Source organism: Nomascus leucogenys, chromosome 15, assembly GCF_006542625.1.
Source record: "Nomascus leucogenys isolate Asia chromosome 15, Asia_NLE_v1, whole genome shotgun sequence".
NCBI classification, from domain to species: Eukaryota; Metazoa; Chordata; class Mammalia; order Primates; family Hylobatidae; genus Nomascus; species Nomascus leucogenys.
Genome location: NC_044395.1, coordinates 58,768,881 through 58,795,054, shown reverse-complemented (window position 1 = coordinate 58,795,054; position 26,174 = coordinate 58,768,881). Strand labels below are relative to the sequence as shown.

General features: G+C 40.7%; 1 protein-coding gene across 3 annotated transcripts in view; it reads right to left on the bottom strand.

Moving 5' to 3' along the window:
* The window catches only part of INTS4 (integrator complex subunit 4), a 127,428-nt gene that overhangs the window by 56,162 nt on the left and 45,092 nt on the right, over positions 1-26,174 (bottom strand). For all 3 annotated transcript variants that reach the window (XR_004033592.1, XM_003254669.1, XM_030828890.1), the window contains exons 7-10: positions 25,708-25,796; positions 22,912-23,032; positions 7,117-7,188; positions 4,577-4,751 (exon numbers count right to left, since the gene is read on the bottom strand). Coding sequence is in view for 2 of the 3 variants with exons in the window: in XM_003254669.1 (XP_003254717.1) it covers positions 4,577-4,751; positions 7,117-7,188; positions 22,912-23,032; positions 25,708-25,796 (457 nt within the window). In the remaining variant the exon portion in view is untranslated. The remainder of the gene's footprint in view (positions 1-4,576; positions 4,752-7,116; positions 7,189-22,911; positions 23,033-25,707; positions 25,797-26,174) is intronic.

Sequence of the window (26,174 nt, the reverse complement as noted above, 5' to 3'; positions counted from 1 at the left end):
GCAGAACTGTCACAATAGTAAAGACTTGGAACCAACCCAAAGGCCCATCAATGATAGACTGGATAAAGAAAGTGTGGCACATATACACCATGGAATACTATGCAGCCATAAAAAAGGATGAGTTCATGTTTTTTGCAGGGACATGGATGAAGCTGGAAACCATCATTCTCAGCAAACTAACACAAGAACAGAAAACCAAACACTGCATGTTCTCACTCATAAGTGGGAGTTAAACAATGAGAACACATGGACACTGAAGGTGCGGGGGCGTCACACACTGGGGCCTGTCGGGGGAAGGGGGAGGGGGTAGGGATAGCATTAGGAGAAATACCTAATGTAGATGATGGGTTGACAGGTACAGCAAACCACCATGGCACGTGTATACCTATGTAACAAACCTGCACATTCTGCACATGTACCCCAGAACTTAAAAGTATAAAAAAAAATGTATTTAAAAAATGTTAATGGCAAACTGAAAACTGTATAACTAAATCATATAAATGTTAAAAGTGATGAAATTCAGTTGCAGAAACTAAAAGCAAAAATGCTAATAGAAACAAAATAGGTTTCAGTTACTCATTTTAGAGTAAAATAGGTTTTAATAACTGGACTTCCTTATTATCCAATATTATTTAAATTGTAATTCATATTTTAAGTTCATAGAGAATCAAAAAGCAGAGGTAGATTTACTTTCTATCCATATGGAACATTTTAGAACAAATGATAGGATAACCCAATTCTTATATCTACTGATGAAAAACTTCCTTTCAAAAATAATATTCTTGCCCTTCTAAGAAGTAGTTCTATCCTGAGGTATGATTTTATAGGCATTTTTAAGACCTGGCACAGGTCTCTGGCACAAGTTTACTGTAAAATGTGGACAATCAAAATTACCTCACCAGGTCTGTTACCCTTGCTGATAATGAAGAGGCTGGAGTCAATCATCTCAAAGCACTGAAATTCTGAGATCTACGTGAGACAGATAGCATATGGAAATCACAGGGGCTTTATAGGACGTCTATTACAAGATGGAGTAATGAGGACCAGCTTTATCCTCCAAGGATGAGACAGAGACAAAATATATGAAACAACAGCATTCCAGACACTGGGCATCTGGCAATAAAGGACTGCAATCCCTGAGAGATGGGAAATAAATGAGGTGATCTCAATGATTACAGCAATTCAGTTTAGAGAGACTCCAGGCACTAGGTCTTCTCTCCCTGAGTTGAGAAGATTGAGCTAGGAGTTTGGGAAGTCCAATGTGGCTAGAGTTCATAGAGCAAATTACTGGAAAGTAGAGAACTACACAGAGAGACAGAGAGCTTGGGAGATCTGCAGATGGTCACCTCAAGTCCTCAGCTGAATTCTGATCTATGAGACAGAGACCATCTGAGGCCTGGAAAAGAACCACTCAAAACAATGAGAGGAAACAATCTCCAGAGGTCACGCAGGGCCTATAAAACCACAGTTAACTTAGAAGAATTTTGCAGCCAGGTGTGGTGGCTTACGTCTGTCATCCTAAAACTCTGGGAGGCCAAGGTGGCCAGATTGCTTGAGGCCAGGACTTCAAGCCTGGCCTGGGCAACATGGCAAAACCCCATCTCTACAAAAGATACAAAAATTAGCCAGGTGTGGTGGTGCCCACCTGTGGTCCTAGTTACTCAGGAGGCTGAGGTGGGAAGGTCGTTTGAGCCCAGGAGGTCAAGGCTGCAGCGAGCCATGACTGTACCTTGGCACTCCAGCCTGAGCAACAGAGCAAGATCCTGTCTCAAAAAAAAATAATAATAATAAAATAAAATAAAAATAAAGAAAGAAAAAAGAAAAGAAGAGGTTTTTTGCTTCAAGTAGTGAAAAAGAAGAGTTTTTTGCTTCACCAGTGGAGAAAAGTAAGTTGTAGGTTAAATGCTACTCTAATCCTGCCTAACAAAGTATAAGACCTGAAAAAGTAGATCCCAGAACAAAGCTCAAAAATATTTATAGGAATAAAATAATGTTCAGTATCCAATAAAGTGAAATCTATAATGTCTGGCATCCAATTAAAAATTATCAGACATGAAAAGACACAGGATGGAATATATACAAGATGGAATAATATATAATACAGGAGGGAAAAAAATCAATCAAAACCAACCTAGGAATCACAGAAATAATAGACCTAGTAAACAAGGATAGTAAGACAGTTATAAACATATTATCTGTTGACAAAGCTAGAGGAAAGATTAAGTATGTTAAGAAAGACATGGTAGATACTAAAAAGACCCAAATTCTTTCTTCTTTTTTTTGAGACAGGGTCTTGCTCTGTCACCCAGACTGGAGGGCACTTGTGTGATCATGGCTCCCTGCAACCTCTAACTCCTGGGCTCAAACAATCCTCCTCCCACAGCCTCCCAAGTAGCTGGGATTAAAGGCATGCACAACCATGTCTGGCTAATTTTAAATTTTTTTGTAGAGATAGGGTCTCCTTATGTGGTCCAGGATGGAAAAAACCCAAATTCTAATCAAACTTCTAGAGACAAAAACTACATGTCTGAGATGAAAAATATACTGGGTGGGATTAACATCAGATTATATCTTGCAACACTCAAAGACAAAGCAATAGATACTATCTAAAATTGAACACAAAGAGAAAATAAAAACTGGAGGAAGGAAGGAAGGAAGGAAGGAAGGAAGGAAGGAAGGAAGGAAGAAGGAAGGAAGGAAGGAAGGAAGGAAGGAAGGAAGGAAGGAAGGATAGAGCATCAGTGAGCTGTAAAACAATGTCAGTATCCTAATGCATGTGTAATTAAAGTTGCCAAAGGGCCTGTAGTGTCAGAGAAATTTAAAAAAATAATAGTGGCTAGGTATGGTGGCTCACACCTGTAATCCCAGCAATTTGGGAGGCTGAAGCGGGCAGATAAGTTGAGCTCAGGAGTTTGAGACCAGCCTCGGCAACATGGCAAAACCCCGTCTCTACTAAAAATACAAAAATTAGCCAAGAGTGGTGATGGGCAACTGCAGTCCCAGCTACTCGGGAGGCTGAAGCATGAGAAATGCCTGAACCCAGGAGGCAGAGGTTGCAGTGAGCCGCGATCACACCACTGTACTTCAGCCTGGGCAAAACTCTGTCCCCGCCCCGCCCACCCCCCAAAAAAAAGAAAGAAAGAAATAATAGTAAAAAAAAAAGGTCCAACTGTGATGAAAACTATTTGATTCAAGAAGCTCAACACACTCCAAACAAAAGAAACATGACATGAACTATACTATACCCAGGCATATCATAATCAAATTGCTTAAAACCAGTGATAAAGCGAAATCTTAAAAGCAGCTTGAGATAAAAAGACACATTATATACAGAGGAAGATAAAAATGATAGCAGATTTCTCAACAGAAAACTATAGAGCAATATCATTAAAAGACTGGTAGAGGCCACGCACAGTGGCTCACGCCCGCAATCTCACTTTAGGAGGCTAAGGCAAAAGGATCCCTTGAGCCCAGGAGTTCAAGACTGGCTTGGACAATATAGGGAAGCCCTGTCTCTACAAAAAATTAAAAAATTAGCCAGGCATGGTGACACGTGCTTCTGGTCCGAGCTACTCGAGAGGCTGAGGTGGGAGGATTGCTTGGGTCCAGGAAGTCAAGGCTTCAGTGAGCTGTGATCACACCACTACACTCTAGCCTGGGTGACAGTGAGACCCTGTCTCAAAAAATAAAAGACTCTTGGAAAAAAAAACTTATTAATCTAGAATTGTATTCCCACAAAAATATCTTTCTATATTTATTTATGTATTTATTTATTTATTTTTTGAGACAGAGTTTTGCTCTGTTGCTTGTCCAGGCTGGAGTGCAGTGGCATGATCTCAGCTCACTGCAACTTCTGCCTCCTGAGTTCAAGTGATTCTTGTGTCTGAGCCTCTCTAGTAGCTGAGATTACAGGTGCATGCCACCATACCAGCTATTTTTTGTATTTTTAGTAGATCCAGGATTTCACCATGTTAACCAGGCTGGTCTTGAACTCCTGGCCTCAAGTGATCCTCCAGGCTCAGCCTCCCAAAGTGCTGGGATTACAGGTGTGAGCCACCATGCCTGGCCCAAAAATATCTTTCAATAATGAAGGTGAAATAAAATATTCATCAGTCATATAAAGGTTTGGCAGTCAGACATACCTAGGTTTAAATCTTGCTCTGTCTCTTACTAGCTGGGTAAGTAATATCAAGTTATTATTTTTATTAATACCAATTTTAATTACCAATTATTAAGTGCTTATTATAAATAGGCACATGTATTATGCCAAGTGCTTTATGTATACAGAACCTCATTTAATTCTCACAACTCAGACAGATAGTTATTATTATCCCTGTTTTATAAAAATGCTGGAATTTAAACATAGATTGACTGAACCCAAATCTCTTGCTCTTTACCATTGTCTCATACTACTGGGGCCTCAGTCTCTCCTGTGTGTAAAATAAAAAGCATAGTAAGTACTTCCCAGAGTTACTGTGAGGATTAAATGAAACGATACATGTGTATCACCGAGTACAATGCCCGACACACAGCAGTCACTTAAAGAGTGCTATTGCTATTATACAGTCATACTTACCATACATCTCATCTTCCAACCCATGAACAAATGCTCCACAAGCTCCTGACTCAATTAAGTTCACAGCCCCGGTATCTACTTCTTCCTTGGGAGCATCATCTCCCCACTTTCTGCCACTGGAAAACTCCCCTGAACTGTAAAGTTCCTTGGCACGTTCATGTGCAGTACGTTTCCTCTGCAAAGGACAACAACAATTACCAATTGTAGGAGGTTCATGAAGGAACACTAAGATGAACCCTGAGAACATGGGAAGGCAGAAAGTAAAACTGCTCTTTGAGAGTTACATTTGTAAAAATTATCAGTAGTTCATACAAGAGAAACGCAAATTCAACTTAAAATGAAACCAAAGCCTTGCTGGTCCACAATAGCGGAAAGTATCTAATTAAAGAGGATAAAGATAGCTGAAGAATGTGTTAAGAAAGTTGGTTATGTTTGCTGTGGCAGCAACATAGGAAAGAGAGAGCCAGAGAGGCAAATAATGGCAGTGCCCCTCCAAAAACCATCTTGGGTAGACAATACATTGACTCTAAGAAAACAATTTTCAGGCAGGGCGCAGGTGGCTCGCGCCTGTAATCCCAGCACTTTGGGAGGCCAATGCAGGCTGATCATGAAGTCAGGCGATTTAGACCATCCTGGCCAACATGGTGAAACTCCAGCTCTACTAAAAGTACAAAAATTAGCTGGGCATTGTGGCACGTGCCTGTAGTCCCAGCTACTCGAGAGGCGGAGGTTGCAGTGAGCCGAGATCATACCATTGCACTCCAGCCTGGCGACAGAGCGAGACTCCGCCTCAAAAAAAAAAAAAAAATTATCTTCAGTCCCAGTAAAAGTATTTCTCTATTTGGCAACATTGCATTCTGTTTCAGCTACAGTACAGTCACTAAATAATCTAGTAAACTCACTTTACACAGAGATTATCTAAGGTGGAATATACTGGTTGGTGTATCCAGTCCACTTGACAGTTATGGTTCTCATCACAAATTAACAACCTGGCACTCCGCTTTATACATCAGCCTCTCATGAAACCCCACCTCTAAAAAACTACAAAAAATTAGCCAGGTGTGGTGGTACACACCTGTAGTCCCAGCTACTCAGGAGGCCGAGGTGAGAGGATCACTTAAGCCCGGGAGGCAGAGGTTGCAGTGAACCAAGATCGCACCACTGCACTCCAGCCTGGGCGACAGAGCGAGACCCTGTCTCAAACAAAACAAAACAAAACAAAACAAAACAAACAAACAAAAAAACATGCACAAGAAAAAGAGCTGAGAGACATATACCAAAATGACCAAAGTCATTATATTAGGGTAGCAGGCATATGGGTAAATTGTTTTCCTTTCCCTTATCAAAAATTCTACAACTCTATAATATCACTTTTATAATTTCAAAATTGAGGTACTAACAATGAATGTACATATTATTTTCTCAGACTCAAATTTGGTTCTGTAAACCACGTTAGTGAACCGTCACAATCAAAGCTTAAGGGCATTTCATAAGAGGCATTTGGGGCCAGGCACAATGGCTCACATCTGTAATCCTAGCACTTTGGGAGGCAGAGGCAAGAAGATTGCTTGGGCTCAGGGGTTCAAGACCAACATGGGGAACACAGCAAGACCTCATCTCTACTAAAGATAAAAAAAAAATTAGCTGGGCATGGTGAGGTATGCCTGTAGTCCTGGCTACTTCAGGAGGGTGAGGTGGGAGGAATGCTTGAGCCCAGGAGATCAAAGCTGCATTGAGCAATGATTGTGCCACTGCATTCCAGCCTGGGCAACAGAGTGAGACCCTGTTTCAAAAAAAAAGAAGAAAAAATGGCGTGGGGTGGGGGGGTATTTTGTTACTGTTTGGAGAAAGGCTTTACTCACTCTTCCATGGTAACTGCTGCTGAAAAGGAGTCCTAAAATGTCATACCATCTCACAAAATGAGAATGGGCCTTTGTAGTTCCTAACAAACAGAAAATTAATCTTTTGGGGTTTTCTGGGGTTTTTTTGTTGTTGTTTTTTGGGGTTTTTTTTGAGACAGAGTCCCACTCTGTTGCCCAGGCTGGAGTGCAGTGGTGCGATCTCAGCTCACTGCAACCTCTGGTCTCCAGGGTTCAAGTGATTCTCTGCCTCAGTCACCCAAGTAGCTGGGACTACAGGCACATGCCACCACACCCAGCTAATTTTTGTTTTTTAGTTGAGACGGGGTCCCTCATGTTGGCCGGGCTGGTCTCAAACTCCCGGCCGCAAGTGATCCACCTGCCTCAGCCTCCCAAAGTGCTAGGATTACAGGTGTGAGCCACTGCACCTGGCTTAGAAAATTAATCTTGCCACTTTTTTGTGAAGCATAACCTGTGCAAAGTATTTCATTACAATAATACAAAATTTAATGAAGTCACTTGTTATTTCCTTCAATTTACTAAGATTTTAAATTAAAATGTAATATAGTTATCATACGTTAATTTAACAAATGCTGCTAAGTTAAATCAACACAACTCAGCATACTGCCCCCCTACATTGGTTACAGAAACCCAGTTTAAACAACAAAGAATAAAAGGTACCCTCAGATCTGACATCAGCTTCTTGTCAAGGGTCTGCTCCAAGAAATGAGAACTGACTTGCTCCATAGAGCCCTATAAAAAGAAAAAACCAGAGCATATAAAACAACTTTTATGATTTGAACATTATCTTAAAATTCAGAGTCTATAGCCAATTTAAGTGCATAAAGATAATATTATTCATGACAGTAAAGATGCTATGGGTTCCGAATCATCAGGAAAATAAAAATATTAGCAGCAGCTAACACCTAAATAGAGCTTACTATGTGTCACGTACTACGCTTTTTTTTTTTCCTGAGATGGAGTTTTGCTCTTGTCACCCAGGCTGGAGTGCAGTGGCATGATCTCAGCTCACTGCAACCTCCACCTCCCAGGTTCAAGTAATTCTCCTGCCTCAGCCTCCTGAGTAGCTGTGATTACAGGTGCCCACCACCATGCCTGGTTAATTTTTTGTATTTTTAGTAGAGATGGGGTTTCGCCATGTTGGGCAGGCTAGTCTCAAACTCCTGACCTCAGGTGATCTGCCTGCCTCGGCCTCCTAAAGTGCTGTTATTACAGGCGTGAGCCACCGCGCCCGGCCACTATGTGTCATGTACTATTCTAAGGGCTTTAGACATATATTAACTCATTTAAATCCTCACTATAACCCTGAGAAGTAAATACTATGTTAGTCCCATTTTATATATGGAGAAAAGGCACAAAAAGATTTAAGTAACACATTGACGGTCACAAAGAATAAATTCCAGAGCTAGGAGATAAATCCAGGCTCCAAAATCCTTTCCCTTAATGACTACTCTCCACTCCTTTTCATTCTTCTTTCCATTCATCTGTTCATTCATTCATGCATTCAATTAAACAAATATTTAGCAACCATTCAATTATATGTCTACCGTTACCAGGAACAAGAATACAAAAATAAAAAGACAACAGCTGTACACTCAACAATCTCACAGACTAGTAAGGGAAACTGACAAGAAAAGAGATTACTGCAATATGGTATGAAATGCTGTAATACACATCTATGAATGACGCCATGGGAACGGAGAGAACAAGCAGTATTAAGGTACAGGCAGGGAGAGGTATACTTGGAGAAATGAAAATCACAATGCAAATGCCAAGTGGGAAATATTAAGTGGTTTTACGAATGGAACGTAAGATAGGGCTCCTGAAAATGAGGCAGTACAGATAGGATAATAAAGAGCCTCATTTGCCATAGTAAGGGGTTTGCCTTATAAATAATTATTACACAATCTCTGTTAAACATCTAATGAGCTCAACAATGTATAAAATATTTTACTTATATTTTTCCAATTTATTCTTCCCAATAATCCCATATACCTCTCACCCCCATTTTCTAGATGAGAACTGAGGCTGAGATCAGGCAACTTACTCATTTCAAGTAAGGGAGAACATAGATTTATATTTCATAAAGCCCATCTTGCAACAGTATGACTAATGGACCATAAGGAATCAAAATGAAAGCAAAAAGACCAGTTTCAGAGGCTGTTGGAGCAGGTCTTAGACATTAAGAAATTTATCTGAGATCTTCTCTAATTCCTAAGTTAATAAATGCAGAAATGCTTATACAGGCTCAGATCTTTTCTCTAATCAAATTTTCCATAGAAAATTATGTGTTCCTGGGGAATATCCTTACTCAAGTTAACACCTTTCCTATGATTCCACAAAAACAACTGCTGTACTATTTTGACTAAAGTAGTTTCAAAACCACTTTTTCTTTTGTTACATAGATCTGAGCCAATGTCATATCTAACATCCTTTTTTAAATCCAAACAACAATTTTATAAATAAGAACTATAAACGCTTAAGACCTCCTAAATCTCTCTCTAGTTTTACCACCAGCATTAGCTGTTGGCTTTTTTCTACTAGAATAAAAGTTTTCATGACTTCACAGTAAGTTGCTTCATCCATAATTCCCAGTGCCCTCCTCCAATGCCCTCAGCTGCGTGCTCACCCAACACAGAAGCACAGAGGGAGTATTATGCAAATTTGTGCCCCCCAAAATTAAATATCATTACTTGAAATACATTTTCAATGTCACCTAAGAATAGGTGAAGCTTTCCATTTTAAGTCCACAAAGAGTCCTATAGCATAGTAATCTACTTGAAAAATGGTGAGAAGTCTATTACTGCAGGACCAGTAGAAATGGAGAAAGGATGGATTTAGGGGATGTCAAGAAGGAAGAACTGATAAGAGTTGTGACTCAATGGATGTGAGACATAGAAAAACTATTCCCAAATTCCTCTGGTTCATGACTTAGCAGATGATAGTATCATTTACAAAAACATAGAGAAACAGATTTGGACCAAAAAGATAATGAGTTCATTATAAAGTGCACCTCACCAATGAGAAAAAAAAGCTACATTCTGGTATACTTTAACCAAGACAAGTACGTTTAGATTAAGACGGAATCTCTCCAACTGTACTACTAGCACTACTTAACAACCTAAATTTAGGTAGTTAATGCTATGAAAACCTTACTTAACACTGAGAAAACCATTTCACTAGAGAGCCTTATTAAATGTATGTGAAATTTAGATACAAGATATTTACCAATTATTACACCTGCTTTAAGAGCAAAAACTGCTCAACTGGTGTAAATAACGTAAGTCTATGCAACTAGGTGATAAGTACATCAGACATAAAACTGCCACTAACTAGGAATATCTGCATTTACCCTGGGAAAGACCAGTCATGGGCAGACTTACAGGCATAAAAGTCTATAACCTAACAGTCTGAAAATGTTGTAATTTTTAAGGTCAATGACTTCTTAAGGCTTATAAAAGTAGTGACTGTATTCCAAATAGTCCCATGAATCTGCTTACTGGGACCTCAAGTTTCTTTGCCCCACAAATAGGGCACTTATAAACAAGTAAAAGCTAACCTCTTTTACATGGTTTTGAATTTTCTGATATAACCCGTATCAGAAAATTTTTCATACTGCTATAAGCCAAAGGGATTGGAAACTATTCACTTTTTAAGCAAGATGGACTCGAGGCTACAAAGCTAAGTTTTTGCAGAACCTGGCTTTTGTTTTCCTCTCCAACTTACCTCGTTACAGATCCCCTATATTAAACATTACCCCCCAACTAGAAAGCACTAAACTGCTTGTAGTTTAGTATGATATTGCAGCTTAGTATATTGCTATGCATGATAATGTACTGCTTTTATATCCCTGCTCATATTTTCTCTTTCTCTGCATCGCTACCTAGTTACTCATCCTTCAAAACTCAGTTCAGAGATCAGCTCCTCCAAGAAGCCTTCTGTGGTTGTGGTTGGTGCTCTTTCCTACCAGTACCAGGTTATTATTATTCACTGATTAGCTCTCCCTGGCTACCTGTCTATCAACTTCGTTGAAGACAGAAACTGTCCTCGGTGTTTGTCGATTTGCTGAACAGGTGATCTAAAGATTATACAGGTTGAACATCCCAACCAAAAATCTGAAATCCAAAATGCTCCAAAATCCAAAACTTTTTGAGTACCAACATGATGCTCAAAGGAAATGTTCACTGGAGCACTTCAGATTTTGGATTTTGGAGCATATTTCAGATTTGGGATGCCCAACAAGTAAATATAATGCAAATAAAATATTTCAAAATCCAAAAACAAAACAAAACAAAACAAAATCCCTGTGGAGCACGGAAGCCTCAGGATGGCACCACAGGGAAGGGAGTGAGGCTTCCTACCTGCCACACTGTCTCCCTTGCCAAAATCAGCTTAAAATCAGAGGAACTTCTTACAGAGAAAAAGTAAGCTGGAGATACCTATCAGTGGTCCCCACTGCTGCCACAGGCACCAGCAATTCTTGACAAAGGAGAGTCCTTAAGTCCTCAGTGGCCACAAATCCAGTCTGGAGAGTAGCCAAGAGATCATTCAGCTGTATTGCCTCAGAGTGGGAGCCTACCTTGTCCTAAGCTGCTGTAGCACGGCACCAAGTTGAAGCTAGACTCACTACTAGCGTGCATCCTGCCCTGGGGACCAGTAGCAACTGACTCTCTTCATCCCTGAGAACCCGCCATCATTCTACCGTGATCACACGATGGCCTGCAGCACCATAACCCCATCCACATAGAGTCTAGGTCAAACAGAGTGATGATGATCACAGCATCAGACCCCACACAGTGCTACCAACCACCCAGAAAACAGACAGACCTGCACAGCAAGGAAGCCATCAAATAGACAGCTGGCAGCGCTTTACCCAACACCCCTCTTCCATACAACCATCTGGGCTGCCAAGTATGCACACAGCAGTACTCAACCAAAAAGCTAATCCTGCTGCAGCCCTACTCCCTCACAACCCGTCACAGAACCACTTGCCCACGCCCTGCCTGATAGCTGGCAATTCAATGGTCCTGTCCCCTAAAACAGGCCACAATAGAGTCCCAGAGTCCCAAAGCACACAGTCCAGCTGGTCCTGTGGCAGCCCTGGCCCCCCACCATAGACTGCTGCCAAACTGCCCAGCCCCACTGCGCAAAAGCATTTGAGCCTAGCCCAAAGCAACAGCCAACCAGGCAGTAGCCCCATCTCCCTACATAGCCACAGAGCAGCCCAGCAGGCCACCGCAGCAAAGGCCTGAGCCCAGCAAAACAGCCACCACGGCAGTAACTACTGCCTCCCTGGAAAACCAGATAGACAGCCTGGCAGCCATTTTAGCCTGTACATGTCTTGGCCAAAAATCAGCTCAGTACCCGCATCTATAGCATTGCCATCGCAAACTCCCACAGCCTAGGCAACTGAGGCAATTGCAAACATCAACGACTAGGATTATAGCTGAAGATTACAGCTGAAGCTGACAAGGATTATCATACCACCCACTGAGTCCACCCAGAACTAAAGGCAACACACCATACCCAGCTAATACCCTAAAACCATCTACAGGAAAAAGACTGTTACTATATACAGCTACTCAATAAAATTGAAAAGAGCAACTATTCTACTAAATGCACAGATATCAACATCCAGTATCTTGGACACAATAAATGAAAATCAAGGAAACATGACACCCTCAAAGGAATACAGTAAGTCTCCTGGCTGGGGGCAGTGGCTCACATCTGTAGTCCCAGCACTTTGGGAGGCCAAGACAGCCAGACAGCATGAGCTCAGGAATTCAAGACCATTCTGGGCAAAATGGCAAAACCCGTCTCTACAAAATATAAAAAAATAGTCCGGTGAGGTGGCATGTGCCTGTAGTCCTAGCTACTCAGCAGGCTGAGGTGGGAGGATCACTTAAACCCAGGAGGAGAAGGCTGCAGTGAGCTGCGATCAGGCCACTGCACTTCAGCCTGGGTGACAGAGCAAGATCCTGCCTAAAAAAAAAAAAAAAAGGAAAAAGTCTCCAATGACAGACCCCAAAGAAAAGGACACTTACAAAATGCCTGAAAAGGAATTCAAAATAGTGATCTAAAGGAAACTCAGTAAGATACAATAGAATACAGACAAACAATTAAATGAAATCAGGAAAACAATTGATGATACGAATGAGAAATTCAACAGAAATCAATATCATAAAAAAGAACCAAACAGAAATCTTGGAGGTGAAGAATTCAATGAAAAAAATTAAAATAGTATACAATTGAGAGCTTCAACAATAGACTAGGATCAAGCAGAAGAAAGAATTTCTGCCCTTGAAGACAGGTCTTTTGAAATAACCCATTAAGAGGAAAAAAAAAACAAATAAGAATAAAAAAGAAAGCCTTGGAACATATGGGACATTAATAGGCAACAAATATTTGCATTTTAAGATTGTCTGATGGAGAAGAGATAGAGAAAGGCACAGAAAACCTATTTGACAAAATGATAGCTGAAAACTCGCCAAGTAGTGGGAGAAATACAGACATCCAGATTCAGGAAGTTCAAAGGTTCACAATTAGATTCAACCCAAAAAGATCCTCTCCAAGGTACATTATAATCAAACTATCGAAAGTCAAAGACTAAGATTTTAAAAGCTGCAAGAGAAAATTGTCAAGAGAATCTCCATTACTATCAACAGATTTCTCAGCAGAAACCTTGTAGACCAGGAGAGAATGGGATAGAATTAATATATTCAAGGTATTGAATGCTAAAACTAGAAACAAAAGGACAACAATCACTATCATAACAACACACAAAAGTATAAAACTCACCAGTAGGCCGGGCACGGTGGCTCACGCTTGTAATCCCAGCACTCTGGGAGGCCGAGGCGGGCGGATCACAAGGTCAGGAGATTGAGACCATAGTGAAACCCCGTCTCTACTAAAACTACAAAAAATTAGCTGGGCATGGTGGCGGGCGCCTGTAGTCCCAGCTACTCGGAGAGGCTGAGGCAGGAGAATGGCATGAACCCGGGAGGCGGAGCTTGCCGTGAGCTGAGATCGCACCACTGCACTCCAGCCTGGGTGACAGAGCAAGAATCCGTCTCCAAAAAAAAAAAAAAAAAAACTCGCCAGTAAAGGTAAACTCATAAATCAAACAGATCAAACCCCAGTGATACAATATGTCATATAAAATTTTCAGTCTGCTAGTATGAAGGTTAAATTCAAAATGGTCAAAAACTACAACAGCTACAAATAGTAACTAAGGAACACATAACATATGAAGAAGAAAATTAAGGCAACAAAAATATAAATTGAAGGGGGGAGGGAAAAAGTCTAAGGTCCTTTTTTGTAACCAAAATTGAGTTGCTATCAGCTTAAAACATTCTATTACAACTGCAAGACTTTTTTTTTCCCCCTTGAGACAGTCTTACTCTGATGCTCATGCTAGAGCGTAGTGGCCTGATCACGGCTCACTGCAGCCTCAATCTTCCAGGCTCAAGTGATCCTCCCACCTCAGCCTCCTGGGTAGCTGAGACTAGAGGTGTGTGCCACCATGCCTGGCTGATTTCTTTTCTCTTTATTTAGTAGAAACGAGGTCTCACTATGTTGCCCAGGCTGGTCTCAAACTCATGAGCTCGAGCGATCTGCCTGCCTCAGCCTCCCAAAGCGCTGGGATAATAGGTAAGAGCCACCACACCAGCCTAACTGAAGACTCTGTAGTAACTATGTAGAAAAAAGTTACAGCAGATAAACAAACAAGAGAATGAAAATAAAGCTTAGCCCCACAGAAAACCACTAAATCGGAGGTAAACAACAAGAAAGGAAGACAAGAACAAAGAATCTCAAAAACAACCAAAAGTAATTAACAAAATGGCAGAAATAAGACCTTATCTATCAATAACAATCTTGAATATAGCTGGGCACAGTGGCTCAAGCCTGTAATCCCAGCACTTTGGGAGGCCAAGGCAGGCAAATCACTTGAGGCCAGGAGTTTGAGACCAGCATGGCCAACATGGCAAAACCTGCTTCTAATTAAAATGCAAAAAAATTAGTTGGGCGTGGTGGCACATGTCTGTAATCCCAGTACTGGGGAGGTTGGGGCACGAGAATCACTTGAACCCAGGAGGTGAAGTTTGCAGTGAGTTGAGATCACACCAGTGCACTCCAGCCTAGGTGATGGAGTGAGACCCTGTCTCAAAGAACCAAAAAAAAAAAAAAAAAAAAAAAAAAAGGAAGAAGAAGAAGAAGGAAAAAATCTTGAATATAAATGGATTAAGTTCTTCAATTAAAAGGTACACTACAGCCTGGGCAACAGAGAGACACCCTGTCTCAAAGGAAGAAAAAAAAAAAGGTATACGTTGGTTGAATAGATTAAAACACAAAATTGAAGTATACATTGCCTGGAAGAAACATACTTCACAAGCAAGAATTAAAACATATACCAAAACCTATGATATGCAACAAAAGCAGTTCTAAGAGATAAGTGTACAGCAATAAATGGCTACATCAAAAAAGAAGAACAATCTGGTTTTTAATTTTTTTTAGCGACAGTTTCGCTGTTGTCCAGGCTGGAGTCCCCAGAGTTTGAGGTTGCTGTGAGCTATGAATGTGCCATCGTAGAACCGCACAGTCTAGGCAACAGAGCAAGATCCTGACTTGAAGAAGAAAATAAAAAAAGAATAAAATCTTGTAATTTGCAACATCGATAAACCTGGAGGACATCATGTAAAGTGAAATAAGCCAGACATGGAAAGACAAATACTGCATGATCTAAGACTTACACATAAGACCTAAAACCATAAAAACTCTAGAAGAAAACCTAGGCAATACCATTCAGGACACAGGCATGGGCAAAGACTTCATGACTAAAACACCAAAAGCAATGGCAACGAAGCCAAAATTGACAAATGAGATCTAATTAAACTAAAGAGCTTCTGCACAGCAAAAGAAACTATTTTAACCAGAGTGAACAGGCAACCTACAGAATGGAAGAAAATTTTTGCAATCTATCCATCTGACAAAGAGCTAATATCCAGAATCTACAAGGAACTTAAACAAATTTACAAAAAAAAAAAAAAAAAACCCATCAAAAAGTGGGTGAAGGATATGAACAGACACTTCTCAAAAGAAGACATTTATGTGACCAACAAACATATGAAAAAAAGCTCATCATCACTGGTCATTAGAGAAATGCAAATCAAAACCACAATGAGATACCATCTCACACCAGTTAGAATGGCGATCACTAAAAAGTCAGAAAGCAACAGATGCTGGAGAGGATGTGGAGAAACAGGAACACTTTTACACTGTTGGTGGGAGTGTAAATTAGTTCAGCCATTGTGGAAGACAGTGTGGCGATTCCTCAAGGATCTAGAACCAGAAATACCATTTGACCCAGCAATTCCACTACTGGGTATACACCCAAAGGATTATAAATCATTCTACTATAAAAACACATGCACACGTATGTTTATTGCAGAACTGTTCACAATAGCAAAGACTTGGAACCAACCGAAAGGCCCATCAATGATAGACTGGATAAAGAAAATGTGGCACATATATACCATGGAATACCATGCAGCCATAAAAAAGGATGAGTTCATGTTCTTTGCAGGGACATGGATGAAGCTGGAAACCATCATTCTCAGCAAACTAACACAAGAACAGAAAACCAAATACCGCATGTTCTCACTCATAAGTGAGAGTTGAACAATGTGAACACATGGACACAAGGAGGGAAACATCACACACCAGGGACTGTCGGAGGGTGGGGGGCTGGGGGAGGGATAGCATTAGGAGAAATACCTAATGTAGATGACGGGTTGATGGGTTCAGCAAACTACCATGGCACATGTATACCTATGTAACAAATCTGCACATTCTGCACATGTATCCCAGCACTTAAAGTATCAAAAAAAAAATTGATATCATAGAGGCAGAGAGTATAACAGTGGTTACCAGACACTGGGGAGGGGAGGGAGTAGGAGAGAATGGGAAGAGACTGGACAACGGATACAAAGTCGCAATTAGGAGAAATAAATTCTGGTGTTCAACTGCACATAAAGGTGACTGTGATTAACAGTAAAATATTGTATATTACAAAATATACAATATTATAGCTGTAAGAGAGGCTGTTGAAAGTTCATGACAAAGAAATGATAAATGTATGAGGTGATAACTATACTGATTGGATTAATATTCAACACAGATGTGTATCAAAACATCAACTTGTGCCCCATATATACAATTACAATGTGTCAATTTTTTTTGTTTGTTTGTTTTATTATACTTTCAGTTTTAGGGTACATGTGCACAATGTGCAGGTTAGCTACATATGTATACATATGCCATGTTGGTGTGCTGCACCCATCAACTCGTCATTTAGCATTAGGTATATCTCCTAATGCTGTCCCTCCCCTAACCCCCCACCCCACAACAGGCCCTGGTGTGTGATGTTCCCCTTCCTGTGTCCATGTGTTCTCATTGTTCAATTCCCACCTATGAGTGAGAACATGCGGTGTTTGGATTTTTGTCCTTGCGATAGTTTGCTGAGAATGATGGTTTCCAGCTTCATCCATGTCCCTACAAAGGACATGAACTCATCATTTTGTATGGCTGCACAGTATTCCATGGTGTATATGTGCCACATTTTCTTAATCCAGCCTATCATTGTTGGACATTTGGCTTGGTTCCAAGTCTTTGCTATTGTGAATAGTGCCGCAATAAACATACGTGTGCTTGTGTCTTTATAGCAGCGTGATTTATAATCCTTTGGGTATATACCCAGTAATGGGATTGCTGGGTCAAATGTATTTCTAGTTCAAGATCCCTGAGGAATCGCCACAGGTACCAAAACAGAGATACAGACCAATGGAACAGAACAGAGCCCTCAGAAATAATGCTGCATATCTACAACTATTTGATCTTTGACAAATCTGACAAAAACAAGCAATGGGGAAAGGATTCCCTATTTAATAAACGGTGCTGGGAAAACTGGCTAGCCATATGTAGAAAGCTGAAACTGGATCCCTTCCTTACATCTTATACAAAAATTAATTCAAGATGGATTAAAGACTTAAATGTTAGACCTAAAACCATAAAAAACCTAGAAGAAAACCTAGGCAATACCATTCAGGACATAGGCATGGGCAAGGACGTCATATCTAAAACACCAAAAACAATGGCAACAACAGCCAAAATTGACAAATGGGATCTAATTAAACTAAAGAGCTTCTGCACAGCAAAAGAAACTACCATCAGAGTGAACAGGCAACCTACAGAATGGGAGAAAATTTTTGCAATCTACTCATCTGATAAAGGGCTAATATCCAGAATCTACAATGAACTCAAACAAATCTACAAGAAAAAACAAACAGCCCCATCAAAAAGTGGGCAAAGGATATGAACAGACACTTCTCAAAAGAAGACATTTATGCAGCCAAAAGACACATGAAAAAATGCTCATCATCACCGGCCATCAGAGAAACGCAAATCAAAACCACAATGAGATGCCATCTCACACCAGTTGGAATGGCGATCATTAAACAGTCAGGAAACAACAGGTGCTGGAGAGGATGTGGAGAAATAGGAACACTTTTACACTGTTGATGGGACTGTAAACCAGTTCAACCAATGTGTCAATTTTTTAAAATTAATTAATTTTTAATGAAAGATTATACACAAATCACTTGATCACAGGTTTATCTACTGGTGAGCTGGAATAGGGCAGCTTTACCTCTTAGCTTGCACAGAGATACTAATAAACCAGCAGGACCTTAACTGGCCAATCCCAATGTGTAACTGGATACTCACCAGGAAAGGATTATACATAGGCTTTAGATTATGAAGTTTGAAGTCCTCATCTGCAATTTACTATCTGTGTGGTCTTAGACAAATTATACTACATTCCTAAATTTTCATTTTGTTATTTATAACTAATACATTTACCTCAGAGAGTTTAAAAAGACTAAAAGTTACTTGCAAAAGTATGCAAATGAGTTAGGCATGTGTGCTTGTATATAAAGAAGTGGGTTAATATTTATATGTCAATATGTGTGTATTTATGTGTGTATGTATCACTAAAAATGCCTCATTTAGTAGGCCAGGAACTCGATACATAATAGTAATTATTATTATTATCAGCAAGATAAGAATGATTATTATTTCTGAATACAAACATAATTACTTATATAATTTGAAGCTGTTAGGATTTAACATGAAATTATAACACAAGGCATGTGACTCAAGTTAGAGTCATTCAAGTAGAAATCCTTTCAATGCACCATGTTATACATACAACTTTATGCAAATAAATTTCAGATCCTATAGAGTACAAAACTGAAAATTTTGAATGATTCTTACTTTAAGGATTACTTTTTTAAACTGCCTATTACAAACAAACAACCCCATCAAAAAATGGGCAAAGGACATGAACAGACACTTCTCAAAAGATGACATTTATGCAGCCAAAAAACACATGAAAAAATGCTCATCATCACTGGCCATCAGAGAAATGCAAATCAAAACCACAGTGAGATACCATCTCACACCAGTTAGAATGGCCATCATTAAAAAGTCAGGAAACAACAGGTGCTGGAGAGGATGTGGAGAAATAGGAACACTTTTTCACTGTTGGTGGGACTGTAAACTAGTTCAACCACTGTGGAAGTCAGTGTGGCGATTCCTCAGGGATCTAGAACCAGAAATACCATTTGACCCACCCATCCCATTACTGGGTATATACCCAAAGGACTATAAATCATGCTGCTATAAAGACACATGCACACGTATGTTTATTGCGGCACTATTCACAATAGCAAAGAGTTGGAACCAACCCAGATGTCCAAGAACGATAGACTGGATTAAGAAAATGTGGCACATATACACCATGGAATACTATGCAGCCATAAAAAATGATGAGTTCATGTCCTTTGTAGGGACATGGATGAAACTGGAAAACATTCTCAGTAAACTATCGCAAGGACAAAAAACCAAACACCGCATGTTCTCACTCATAGGTAGGAATTGAACAATGAGAACTCATGGACACAGGAAGGGGAACATCACACTCCAGGGACTGTTGTGGGGTGGGGGGAGGGGGGAGGGACAGCATTAGGAGATATACCTAATGCTAAATGACGGGTTAATGGGTGCAGCAAAACAACATGGCACATGGATACATATGTAATAAACCTGCACATTGTGCTCATGTACCCTAAAACCTAAAGTATAATAATAAAATAAAAAATAAAAAATAAAAAAACCGCCTATTCAGATAAAGATATATCATTAATTTATTCCTCTAAAACATCTTTATCCTCCCCACTCCCACCTAGATTTCATTGTAGATCCTCTGTAAATGCTGAATGAAAGGATTTGATGAATGATTAGATTGTTCTGAATTTTAAAACATTCATAAACCAAAAGAAAGTTTTAAAATATGAATTCAGAAATAAAATCAGTAACAGCTGGCTTGTTTAACTCTACTATGCACAAGATTGGAAATACTCCAATCATCCATTACTATATCTCATGAAAATGCTTTACACAGGTTTCAGCAAATACTCCCATAAATACTGGTCACAGGACTAAAGCTATTACTGGATCAGTGTCCAGTACAGTCAGATACAAAGAATTCAGCCAACAATCTCACCAAGAGTGGCAGGGCTGGGGGCACTCAAAGGGGAAGTGTCCAAAAAGAATCACAGATTTTCCTGCTGTGACATGTATACAAATTTTTATAGATACTTACACACACATATGTTTATATACTATGCCCCCACCCCCAATACATAGTATAGTACTTTTTCGTTTATAAACATTTTCATAGACTGTATCTCATTTAAGCATCATGACAACACTGTCAGGTAAATATGAGAGATATTAGAACCCCACTTAACAGATGAGGAAACTGAGACTAATATCAAGTGACATATACAAGGTAACACAGATATAAAATAAGGCTATTAGGCCAACACTCTATTACAAGACAATTTTATCCCTTAAAAGTTAAACAATTTTTTTTTTTTTTTTGAGACAGGGTCTCACTCTGTTGCACAGGCTAGAGTGCAATGGCACAATCTCGGCTCACTGCAACCCCTGCCTCCCAGGTTCAAGCAATCCTCCGACCTCAGCCTCCAGAATAGCTGGGACTACGGTATGTGTCATCACACCAGGCTAGTTTTTGTATTTTTAGTAGAGATGGGGTTTCACGATGTTGGCCAGGCTGGTCTCGAACTCCTGACCTCAAGTGATTTGCCCGCTTCGGCCTCCCAAAGTGCTGGGATTATAGGTGTGAGCCTCTGTGCCCCAGCCCAAAAGTTAATTTTTTTTTTTTTTAGATGGAGTCTCACTCTGTCACCAGGCTGGAATGCAGTGGCATGATCTCGGCTCACTGTAACCTCTGCCTCCCGGGTTCAAGCGATTCTCCTGTCTCAGCTTCCCAAGTAGCTAGGACTAGAGGCACGCGCCACCACGCCCAGCTAATTTTTGTATTTTTAGTAGAGACAAGGTTTTACCATGTTGGCCAGGATGGTCTCAATCTCTTGACCTCGTGATCCGCCCACCTTGGCCTCCCGAAGTGCTGGGATTACAGGCGTGAGCCACAAAAGTTAAAAATTTTTAATAAATGTGCTGAGTCCTCAAAAAGAAAACAGAAAAGTACCAGGCTAAAAGTCGCAAGATCAGGATCTGATCTCAAAGATCAGGATCTGATCTCACTCTACAATTTTCTGTCTGTATAAGCTGGATAATTTACTTAACTCCTCAGAGCCTCAGTTTTCTCATCTAGAAAATAACAGCATTTAAAAAAAAAATTTTTTTTTTTTTTTGAAAAATAGAGATGGGGTCTTGCTGTGTTGCCCAGGCTGGTCTTGAACTCCTGGGCTCAAGTGACCCACCCACCTCAGCCTCCTAATGTGCTAGGATTATGGGCATGAGCCACCATGCCCCAGCTGGATAATGGCATCTATCTTGCAGGATTACTGTAAAGAGAAAATGAGAAAATATATGTAAGGGGCCTCCTTCAAATTATCTAAGATAGTGGTCCCCGTCTCAAAAAAAAAAAAAAAAAAAGATAGCGGTCCCCCACCTTTTTGGCACCAGGGTTCAGTTTCATGGAAGAAACCAGGGAGGGTAGTGGAGCAGGGAGGTTTTGGGATGAAACCGTTCCACCTCAGATCATCAGGAATTAGATTCTCACAAGGAGCATGAAACCTAGATTCTGCACATGCTCAGTTCACAATAGGGTTCACACTCCTGTGATAATCTAATGCAGCTGCTGATCTGACAGCAGGCAGAGCTCAGGCAGTAATGCTTGCTCATCTACAACTCACCTCCTGCTGAGTGGCCTCGTTCCTAACAAGCCATGGACCAGGACTGGTCCACAGCCCGGGGGATTTGAGCCTCCTGAACTAGGACATAACAAGTGCTTAACAAATGGGAAAATTTTTTTTTTATTGTTTTCCTTTTTCTCTAGGCTCTGGCTATCTTAGTTCCTAGTAGGGTTAATAGAATTATGTTTTAAGATTCTTTCTAGTTCTAAAAGGCTATTTCTCTACAGGAGAGTGAACTATTTCTTCCTATATTAAGAAATTCTGGGGCTGGGAATAGTGGCTTAAATCTATAATCCCAACAATTTGGGAGGCCAAGGCAGAAGGATCACTTGAGCCTAGGAATTCAAGACCAGCCTGGGCACAAAGCAAGACCCATCTCTACAAAAAATACAAATTAGCTAGGCAGGGTGGCACATGCCTGTAGTCCCAGCTACTCAGGAGGCTGAGGTGGAAGGATCACTTGAGCCTGGCAGGTCAAGGCTGCAGTGAGCCGTGACTGCACCATTGCACTCCTGCCTGAGCAACAGAGTAAGACCCTGTCTCAAGAAAAGAAAAAGAAAACGAAATTCTGGGGTTTCAAATTCAGGTCACACTGCCCCATCTGTAGTTTCTCAAAATGTTTGTAAAAACTTAACAAGCAATGTGTTCATTTAAAAAAAGGATTATTGGCTGGGTGTAGTGGCTCACATCTATAATCCTAGCCTTTTTTTTGTTTGTTTGTTTTTTTTTTGAGACAAGAGTCTCCCCCTTGTTGCCAGGCTGGAGTGCAGTGGCGTGACCTCGGCTCACTGCAACCTCCGCCTCCCGGGTTCAAGTGATTCTCCTGCCTCAGCCTCCCTAGTAGCTGGGATTACAGGCGTGCGCCACCATGCCCAGCTAATTTTTGTATTTTTAGTAGAGATGGGGTTTCACCATGTTAGCCAGGATGGTCTCAATCGTGATCTGCCCGCCTTAGCCTCCCAAAGTGCTGGAATTACAGATGTGAGTCACTGCACCCAGCCTACAATCCCAGTCTTTTGGGAGGCTGAGGCAGGAGGACTGCTTGAGGCCAAGAGTTTGAGACCAACCTGGGCCACAAAAGCCTCATTTCCACAGAAAAGAAAATAAATAAATATATACATGCATACATACATACATAAAAAGTATAACTTACCAACAGTTTTGCTGCCTGAACACGAACCACCCAAGAGCCATCACTGACCATGTGACAAATTTTTCCAAACGCATCATCAACTAAGCGTATTTCTTCATTAGAAGAAGGAATTGGGACAATGCTAAATTAAAAGAAATGAAATCACTTAGAACAAAACATGAACCTAAGTCTGCAGGCTCAGGCCAGGCACAGTGGCTCACATCTATAATCCCAGCACTTTGGGAGGCCCAGGCAGGTAGATTGCTTGAGCCCAAGAGTTCAAGACCAGCCTGAGCAACATGGCAAAACCTCGTCTCTACAAAAAAAATACAAAAATTAGCTAGGCATGGTGACATGCGCCAACAGTCCCAGCTACTTGGGAGGCTGAAGTGGGAAGATAACTTTAGCTCTGGAGGTGAAGGTTGCAGTGAGCTGAGATCACACCACAGCCCTCCAGCCTGGATGACAGAGCAAGACCCTGTCTCAAAAAATAAATACAGTCTGGGCACAATGGCTCACGCCTGTAATCCCAGCACTTTGGGAGGCTGAGGCAGGTGGATAACTTGAGGTCAGGAGTTCGAGACCAGCCTGGCCAACATGGCAAAACCTCCTTTCTACTAAAAATATAAAAATTAGCCGGGCATGGTGACACATGCCTGCAATCCCAGCTACTCAGGAGGCTGAGGCAGGAGAATCGCTTGAACCTGGAAGGTGGAGGTTGCAGTGATCCAAGATAGTGCCACTACAGTCCAGCCTGGGCAACAGAGCGAGACTCCATCTCAAAAAAATAAAAATAAAAAAATAATAAAAAAATAAATACATAAGTAAGTAATGCTGCAGGCTCAATAAACTGAGAACAGTCAATGAAGACTGACACACACAAAAAATGATAAGTGAATAGTTCAAATCCTAGAATGATTAAATACAGTTCGGAATAAACAAATCACTCTTGGACTCTTGCAGTACAAACCAACTCTGTCAGTTGCATTGCAAATTCTGCTTTTTTTTTTTTTTTTAGACAGGGTCTCACTTCCGTCACCCAGGCTGGAGTGCAGTGGCGTGATCACTGCTCATCGCAGTGTCAACTTCCTGGGCTCAGGTGATCCTCCCAGTTCACTCTCTTGAGTAGCTGGGACTATAAGAGCATGCCACCACACCCAACTAATTTTTTATATTTTTGGTAGAGACGGTTTACCATGTTGCCCAGGCTGATCTCAAACTCCTGAGATCAAGCAATCCGCCCGCCTCAGCCTCCCAAAGTGCTGGGATTACAGGGTTGAGCCACTGCAACCAGGTGCAAATTTTCAGTGTATTGAATAAAAGCGTGTAACCCACCAAGGTTCAGCCAGGCGTGTAATCCCAGCACACTGAGATACTGAGGCGGGCAGATTACCTGAACCCAGGAGTTTCAGACCAGCCTACCCAACATGGCAAAACCTCATCTCTACTAAAAATACAAAAAATGAGCTGGGTGTGGTGGTGTGCACCTGTAATTCCAGCTACTTGGGAGGCTCAGGCATGACAGTTGCTTCAACCCAGGAGTTGGAGGTTGCAGTAAGCCGAGATCACATCACTGCTCTGCAGCCTGGGCCATAGAGCAAGACCCCGCCTTAAAAAAAAAAAAGTATGTAACCCACCAAAGGTTCAAAGATTTATGAAATTATCAAAAACTAGCTTCCACCACATATTTCATATCCTTAAGTTTATTATCTTCTGCAACTGAACTTCTTTTTTTTTTTTTTTTTTTTTTTTTGAGAGAGAGTGTCTTGCTCTGTGACCCAGGCTGGAGTGCAGTGGTACGATCTTGGCTCACTGCGATCTCCACTTCCCGGGTTCAAGTGATTCTCCTGCCTCAGCCTCCCTAGTAGCTGGGATTACAGGCGTGTGCCACCATGCTCGGCTAATTTTTTAATTTTTAGTAGAGATGAGGTTTCACCATGTTGGCCAGGCTGGTCTTGAACTCCTGACCTCAGATGATCCACCCACCTCAGCCTCCCAAAGTGCTGGGATTACAGGCACCACCGTGTCCAGACTGAACTTCTATAAATACACTAAATCTCAGAATAAATCAATATAAGACTTACTCATCAATCCAGTCCTAAAAGAAGAGACAATTTCCAGTTAGCCCTTTTCTTTGTATGTGTCTAAGTCCTAAAACACTACAAATGGAGCTTACTCCTACAGGTTTATTAATTCATTCTGGTTTTCAAATTTTGGCAGTTTAATGAAGAGGAAAAAACACCTCTTTTTCCTATACAAGGAAAAATAAAATATTCTATAAATATTTATAAATAAAAGATAAATAAATATTTATAAACAAAATATTCTATCTTATAAAGTATAATAAATAATATTGCCTACGTCCTCAAAGAATCACTGTGAAGTTAATTTAATTGCTGTGAAAATATTTTTAACCAGGAAAACTATGTAAGAGATCATTATTCTCAAACTCCTCCGTTATCTTTATCTGGCATTTGGCACAAACCAAACTAAAACGGGTCTCAAACAATTTTAAAGATTTTTTTGTAAAGTACTGAAAACCATTTAAGAAAGATATTCCAATTTCTTCACTTATGGATGAGAAGGTTAGGACCAAAGAAGTGAAGTATCTTTCCGAAGGTGTACAGAAAGTTCCTATCAGAGATGGGAAATGAGTACCAGGCAATCTGATTTTCAGGGCCTGTGCTTTTCCCTTACTCCCCATTGCCTTCCAAAAATCTAACCAACATTTCTTTTCTAGAAGTGGGCTTTCTGCATGGTGAGAGGAGAGGAAAACGGCTTCACAATCAACAAAAGCCAGCTTACACCCACACTGACCTTTCAGGATAGAGCTGACTGACAACCCAGATAAGCTGGACTGCAGCACTGCGCACTTGTTCATAGTCATCAGAGAGTAATTTACAGGCCTGCAAAGAAGAATTCCAAAAGTCTATTAGTTCTGTGTCCTCTCAGGCAATGTTTAAACTATTTTCAAAGTGAAGATAGGGTGGTTGGATAAGGATGCCCAGTAAAATACTTGTGTGTGGTTTTAACTTCTTGAATCTTTGCTTAAAAACGAATCTTGACCTCTGCCAGCTGCTCTGCCTGTATTCTGACTATGCACCCTCCTACCCCATGTCTGAAAGGAGAATCACAGACTGACGGCATAAAAACATCTGGAACAGATCAAACCCAGCAAAGCATGCTGGGAGCCCACAGTACTATTCTCACAGGCTAAAACACCAATTATGGGTTTTTCCTCCACCTGTAAAAATCAAAGCACACACTTCTGTTTACTTTGGTCT